The sequence below is a fragment of the Frieseomelitta varia genome, unplaced genomic scaffold, assembly GCF_011392965.1.
Source record: "Frieseomelitta varia isolate USP_RPSP 00005682 unplaced genomic scaffold, Fvar_1.2 scaffold_221, whole genome shotgun sequence".
NCBI lineage: Eukaryota > Metazoa > Arthropoda > Insecta > Hymenoptera > Apidae > Frieseomelitta > Frieseomelitta varia.
The window spans coordinates 251,779-259,607 of record NW_025109948.1 but is presented as its reverse complement, the minus strand read 5'-3'; the positions used below and the strand labels follow the sequence as shown (position 1 = coordinate 259,607).

The 7,829-nt window shown below is 36.4% G+C and overlaps 1 protein-coding gene across 1 annotated transcript; it reads left to right on the top strand.

The window, feature by feature from the left end:
* The first annotated feature begins 306 nt into the window (after window positions 1-306).
* LOC122527516 lies at window positions 307-3,995 on the top strand. The gene is made up of 3 exons (XM_043651774.1): window positions 307-507; window positions 2,777-2,980; window positions 3,789-3,995. Exons 1-3 carry the CDS (start codon window positions 307-309, stop codon window positions 3,993-3,995), a joined length of 612 nt encoding a protein of 203 aa, XP_043507709.1.
* Window positions 3,996-7,829: the final 3,834 nt, after the last annotated feature.

Here is a 7,829-nt window from a genome sequence, read left to right as displayed (position 1 = left end):
AATGCAGTCTACTAATGACACTTTATTTTTCTAAAATGAAAAATACTTTCCACTGAGAAAGAAACATCTTGTCGAATTTCGGCTCGAGAAGATCTATTCAATCAACGATTTTAATTTTCACGTACAATGCTACACGGAAAACTTGTAAGGCACTAAGAGGGTTGATAGTCGTGCTTCGGCGCAGAGCGTAGGGCTGGGGTCTATTGAAAGATCTTTTGTCGTTCGACTTCCAATTTCTGGCAGATCATTTCTCGTCTCGATGAAGTATCGGAAGGAAGGAAGCTGCATCGAAAACTAAAAGGAACGATGAAAAGAGGAACGAAGTGTGTAGCACAGACAATCAACTTGTCCAATCCGGAGACATGCATAAGACCGAAGAGGATTCAGAAGCTCGTTCAGGCGGAAGTGATGCAGCCTTGTCCTTCAGGTTCGTCTTACTGGACGCCGAGGCCGGTCCCCATTAAAATCTGCACGCGGAAAGACATGCAAAGAACTTGTCCGCCAAAGGTGAACCGAACGATTGTTTGCTAGGGAACGTAGGGGTAAGATGGCCACGCTAAACGAAAACAAGTGTAACTTTTTTTTTTTTTTTATTAAAAAGATAGTATTTTTAGCATTTTAGAAGTAAAAATTAATTTGTGAGTAAATCGTTCATCTTATTATTGGGCTACGATTGAATAATAATAATAAATATGAAATTCTCGAACGTCTGAAAAGTCTTGAGATTTGCAATAGAGTTTAGTACAATGGTAGCGTGTACGTTGTTTAAATTAAAGTTATCTAATCTAATTTAATTGAAAAGTGAAGTGAAAAATTATATTAATTTAAATGATCTGATCAAAAAGTAAAATGTCTCAAGAATTTCAAAACGTTCAAAACGATCAAGACTTCCAAGATTTTGAGGAGACTATCGAATCGCATTCGAAGCGATTTAAATTTCAAATACAGGCTGGGCATTTTCAATTTTTCTCGATTTTCTCGAAAAAATGTTGTCCTATTTATAAATTTTCCTTTATTTTTTTCACGTAAATAAATCTTCAGTTCCGATTGCACCACTATGTACAAATACGATGCGACTGGAAATCGCATCATTGCAATCACAAAACATAACATAACACGATGGCCATCTTACTCCGTCTTGTGTCTGCCTTACCGCGATTTCCTTCATCAAAAAAACAAGGCAGCGAGTGCGTTTGAACACGACGAATGCGCGCGCGTACACACTCGAACCGGATATATTTATCGTTAATGAGATTCCGTTAGCTGTGCAGAGGTTGAATCGACACGTTAACAGGAGAGCTTTGGCGTTAAGCCACGCGGACGCGTTCTCGTGGCGCGGGAGTTGGAGTCGTTGCGCGATATCGACGTGTCTAGGCAGCGGCGGATGACGACGACGGTGCTTGGGCACCTGTAACCGGAATTGGTTGGTCGATATGTAGTTACGTTTACCTGGAATTAGCCCGACAGTTCGGTGTACACAGGTATAGCGAGAGGCCGATGAGTCTCTAATGGAGGAGGACAGTTTAGAGTTCGCGTACTTGTTAGGGACACGTACGTACGTGACCTCACGGGTCGAGAACATCGTCGCGTTTAGCAGACTCTAGGGTCTACTCGTCGAACAGAGAGCCGGATATTCTCGAGGGTTTCGTAAACGTCGACAAATCTTCTCCTCTTCTTTCTTTTTTTTTTCTCCTCTTTTTTTTTTCAGAAGCTTCTTTGCACGCCTGCTTTCCATTTTCTCCCCGTTGCCTGCTGCGACAGTTTGCTTAACCCTTTCAGTGCCGAATAATGACGTATCCGTTGTTGTGATCTATATATATATATCATTTTTGAAAAATTTGCGAAAAATTCCGAGCGCGCGAGTCAGAAATTTTTGCTTGCATTAGCTTAGAATTAATTATTAGGGATAGGATAGAGTAACGGAATAGAGTAATTGGAATTAGGATTGGCAAAGTAGTAGCTTTCCGCCATTTACAAATCTTCAGTCGAGTAACTACAAGAATTTATAGCTAATTTAACTAATCGAGATGTACAATATCTTTTTTTCTTCTTTTCGAGTTATTGTCAGATACCAGGGCTGGGGAGAAATAGTAAATAGAATATAAATATTTTTATTTTCTCACGTGTGTAGTTACATATGGAAATAGTATTGGGCAATAAGTATTCCATTAAAATTATATTTCAAATAGTAATATTTCACAGAATAGTATTTAGATTAATGGTATTCCAAGTATATATACATACACACACACACATATACACGTACCACGTTTATATCTTATATATATCGTCGTCTATGAATATGTTAACACTTTCCTTTTTTGATTCCAATGTTGTAATTATCAAAACTAAATTTTTATAATTTTGTAGAATCTACGTCACATCAGTTTGGCCTTGCGAATTATTTTTTCCATTGGCAGTAAAAATTAAATTCAAGGGCGAAATTCACGGGATTCCGGTTAACATCCGTTTAGTTAGAAATATCAACTCAATTTTCTTTTCGCGAGTTTTTCATTACTTTTTAATTTCTATTTTTCCTCGATTTTCACCGTCGCGATTTTATTCGCACTGCGTTAGCAAACAAGAATCGAGCACACCGGTCTCTCTCGATTCTCAACGCAAATACAAGAATACAGCGCGGAAGCCGGCGTTTGTTCTTAAAAACCTTCAAATATTGATATTCTTTCGAGTCACGTACGCAAACTTCGTACTATTCTACCGAAGGAACGATAGCCAGGCCATAAATTGTAGTAACGTTGTGTGTACCTTTGCGTAGCTCTGCGATTGTCCTCAGAAGGCATTGCCGAAGTCGCCGGGTCAAAAATTATGTAAGTTTTTGCTCTTCCTCTTGAAGAGCGGCATTGTCGCTGGTCTCTTTTGCTGGACGAATTACGAGGGTTTGTGGGGAAGCAGCTCCGATGTTGAGGACCTGTATCGCAGGATAGTGGCCACGATTGTTCCCGCTCTTGACCAGAAAGAAGTAGTAACGCGTGACGAACGAAGCTTGACAAATGAAGGGTCAATAGGGAAATAGGGGGATTATTTTATAGAGGGATGAATTTTGAGTTTTTCGCATGCTCCTTTCGTATACTCTTTGTCACACAGCTTGCATTGAGAATTGAAATTTTCTGAGTTTTACATTTAGAAAAGTTCTCTAATTTGGACTGGATCTTAAATTGGACCATAGTCTTTATTTACACTTACGTTGATTTACGTGACAACTTTTAGTAGGAGGTAGTTCATATTTTACGTCATATTTAATGACATGAAAATGGTAGAGTGCAAGAAATAAGAATAATTACATAGTGACGACCTTTTTGTGTAATTTTGCCTTTAATTTATATAAGTTTTAACTTTTGTTCGACAGGTAAATTTTGGAACTTTATGAGTGTGATTTTTAAAGTAGGGTAAGTTATATCTCCTGTCCAAGACACATATCGAGAATGGTTTTTTTTTTTTTTTTTTTGGAAAAGGAGTATTTTTAAGCTGAAATTTTAGAAGATTAGAAATATTAGTTTTCTTTCTTTCTTTCTAGAATTAATTAATTTATGTTGTAAAATTCTTCTTAGAATCATTTATTCTTTGATGAAAAATAGGCATGGTCCAATTTAGAAAATCAGTTTTCTTATTTCTTTGTGACCAGCCACGGTCCTACGTAGGGATTAATGCATTACATGTGTATTAAAAAACAAATCTTCGTTGAAATTCAACGTTCCTCCTGTTTTCCATTGATCCTTCAACTGTAAACGCTCCCCTACCTATCCATAGAAATTGTTACGCGTTCGCAGATCGAATTGCCTCGCGTAAACAAGTTCAAGCACACGATGATACAGAAGTACAATCACGCGGTGTTTACCATAATGAATTGCATTGTGAACACGTCAACGATGCTACGGAAGCAGCTTCAGAGTATATTGGTCGACGAGTCAGATGAGGTCGAACCATCTGGAGTCAAATCGTCCGACGATTCGACGAATACCGAAGAGGAAATTTAGCTTAGGCCACCAAAAATATTGTGACATCGTACAAAGTAAATCTGCGTGTTATAGTGTCGTTTGTCTTCGTCTCGTGAATTTAAGAAACCCTAATGTGCGAATAAAATTATAAAACACTGGTTCTCAGCTTTTTATTATGGAAAATGGAAATATTATTCTTAATCTATCAAGGATCAAGCAGTAATTTCAAATGTTTTACTTTTTTTGAGAGTTTTTCGTGAAATTATCGCATTTAGGAGGAAGGCACAATGATTGAAAACATTGAGAGAATATTGAAAATTTCCTTCGATAGCTTTAATTAAAAAAAGGAAATTCTCAATGTGAATAGACTATAATAAAATAGATTGAGTAGATTGTGAATTACGAATAGAATGTTAGGCCTTAATAGGTTTAAGGGGTCAGGCCATCCTCAGTCATTCAAAAATAAGTAAAGTTTTGTGAATTTTTTTTTATCCGTAATTATTAAGTGAAAAATTCTAATGTTTTTGAGATACATAAATATGATTGTTAGCTTTACGTTTGAATTTTTTCCAAGTTAAAATGTTACGAAGTTATTTAGTAGTTATTCGTGTCGCTGCGAGGAACTGGAACATTTTAAGTAAAATATTTCTATTGATTCATAAACAGAAATATATACGAATCTTCAGCAATTTCAATTATTATAGAAATGATAGGAAATTTAAGATCGAAAGAGGTATTCTCATAGAAAACAATTTTAAATGTCTATGTATGATTGAATAACTGAGATACCGAAAAGAGTAAAAAGAAATTTCTATTTGTAAATTATAAGAAATAAATTATTCGTAATTTTGTAAATTAGTAGAAATATTTAGATGTTTCACGTATTTTGTAGCGACAAAATAAGATTTCGAATGTAGGATTTTTATACATTTATGAGAGAATGTTTAAATGCATAAAATGCAAAAATACACGTATAAAATATTCAAGGTACTTAGCATTCATTTTTATAGTTATCTTCATAAAAATTTCAAAATGCATGAAAATCCGCGGTCTACTAGTAAATGAATCTGCCGGGTTTTTTTTTTTTTTTTTAAACATTTCAACGTAAAAGAATTCAACTACAAAACTGAAAAAAGATCACATTCACGAAGCATCCAGAGTTTTCAATTATTCGACATTTGCAACGTTTATGATATTTCATTACCAGACAAGAAACTACTCACATTTTCCTGAACAAAATTAAGAAAGAAGAAAATGAACCTACGTATGTAACACTATACTTTACTATACACATTTTCATATTATCAGCATTCTGTGCATTTTTGCAATTTTAAATTTCCGACACGAAAATCCGCACTCTGAAAAAATTACTCGCGAAACTTTGCTTCTTTTCAGTTGTTTTTAGCTTAGGGTTGTCTGTCTCTTTAAAGAGATAACTGCAGTGAAACATCCTCAGTGGTTGTGTGTTCGAGGACATCGATAAAGGTGTTTCCAAGATGTTCTTCCATCGTACCGTACGTACCGTACATACGTACGTAGAGTTTCACGTAAGCACACGAAATATGATACAAGGAGAGATTAAAATTCGGTACAGGTTGCTTCCATTTTTTCCCCGGGATACTAGAGGGTACGCCAGGGATTTCTCACAGTGGTTGCATTTTAAGCGATTTTTATGATACCTCTTGCCATCGTGCTGTAAAATTTCTGGCTCCTTTTCTCTCTGTATTTTACCGTGAATTTATCCTCGCAACAAAAACGTCCCTTTTCGCGCGAACCTATGGTTTGAAACGCAAATAAGGTTGAAACGTATCGTTCCAAAAGAGGAGGGAGCGTGGCCCTCTGTTAATCGAAGAAGGATCTGGCAAATCAGGAAATTCGATCTTGTCAACTCCCTCGTCGCAATCCCTAAGTTGAATTTTTCTTTCCATTCCCTCGCGGCGTGTCCCTTCTTTCTAAGCTTTTATAAATTTCGGATTATGCCAAACGACATTTTAACGATCGCGAGTCGAGAGGTGGAATTACATTTCTCTTCTCTCTTCACTGGTTCGGGAATCTCGATCGGGAAATCCTTCGCGATAGAGAGTGAGGTTGCTTTTCTTCAGGTTTTTTTCGAATATTAATTGTATACTAAAAATTAAAAATCTATACCTTAATAATCTTTACATCGAAATGTAACTTACATACAGTTGAAACTGTCAATCGAACCTAAGGGGAACAGTTATTTCAAAAATATAACACTAAAATTTAACATTAAAAGTTAAAACGTTACACGGAAAGTAAATTTTCAAAAATATGATTTTTCAAGTCCATCAGACGTCATAATTTCACTTTCGTATACCTGCATGGTTGTACAGAAAAATATGTTACGCGTTTTCACTTGCGAGATATCATCTTTCAATTTTACGTCACTTTCAGAATCAAAATCAATTAAAATTCATAACATCATAGTAATATCTCTTTGCTTTCTCTCAACGCTAACTCCATATTCGTTTTCATGCACTTTTTCGTCATCTGCAATTCAGTTGACGAATAAACGCAGATTTTTTCGAAATTGTGACGCGCGGCGTTTTTGTCCTTACAGCCGCAGATATACATACATATGCATTTATGCAGCGAACGCAGTTTTTGCTATACATTTATTCGGCTGTTGTAACCTCTGACGTTTCGGAGATATCAAAGTTGCCTCTGTTTTAATAATTCGAGCGTAATCTCGACGGTCGAATATAAAGAAGTATCACAGAGCCGGGATGGCCTTAGGGGGTGGGGGGGAAGGTGATTCAAAGCAACGTTCGGTTCGGACAGTTAAACAGTTTATTCAGATCGAAACTTTATGTAGTATATACATACGAGTTAGTTAGACGATATGGAGTTCTGATATGAAATCACCTATACAGTGAACTTAAAATACAATCGATTTACACGGACCTCGCGACATGCTGATTATGTACATTCGTTAATTCTCTCACTTTCTCTCGTTCGATCGAATCGCTTGCACCCGGGGAAAGGGTTTCGTCGCGTTGTTTCTTCGTCTGGCTCGAGAATTTTGCCTGCCAATGCCGGATCGTTTGTCGTAAAAGGACGAGTCGTAGAAAAGAACACGGTAGTCGAAAAAGAAAGAGGCGAAGAGGGGTAAATCGTTCGTATTTCTTGTTTCTCTCTCCCTTTCGAGGAGAGACGAAACGTTTTGAGCGTATGAGGATCGACGTAAGGCGAGAGCATCGGTGTCTTGACGTGTGAAGTCAGAGATTTTTTTTGACTGGACGAAGCACGTTTCCGTTTTCTTTTTCTTTTTTTTTCTTTTCTTCGCGTACAATTCGCGTCAGGTTCGAGAATATAACTACGATTTTCATTTTCGTATCTGTTAAGAATATATATATCGATTCATACACTGAAATATTTAATAAAATCATGAAAGTAAGTCTTTCGTTTTTTAACATCTTGTACATTAATTATCTGAATAATGAAGTTGATCCAATATATCCTGTAGCGTAATCTGATTTTCATATATCAATTTCTCTTTGCTATCTTCCTTGAAGATATTACAGAGTTTTGTTTTTCTTTTACAGTACGCTTCAAATATGCGTCGCGATTTAATCTGCAGTTGATAGGGAAGATGACACTGAAAGAACAATTTAGCTTGCGGAATCGTCGATTTTTAATGTGACACGAAGGACGTATATGTATATAAAAAAAAAAAAAAAAGAAAAAAACGGCAACATGCTTCTTTATTGTACTTGCACAAATACGTCTGCGCGTAGATTCTCGGCTTGTGTGCGTGGCAGTTACGCTGAACAATATTCCTCCAGATTCGCCAGATCATGACATCCGGTTATACGTATTTAGGCTAATTTTCAATGGACGTGAAAAAAGAGC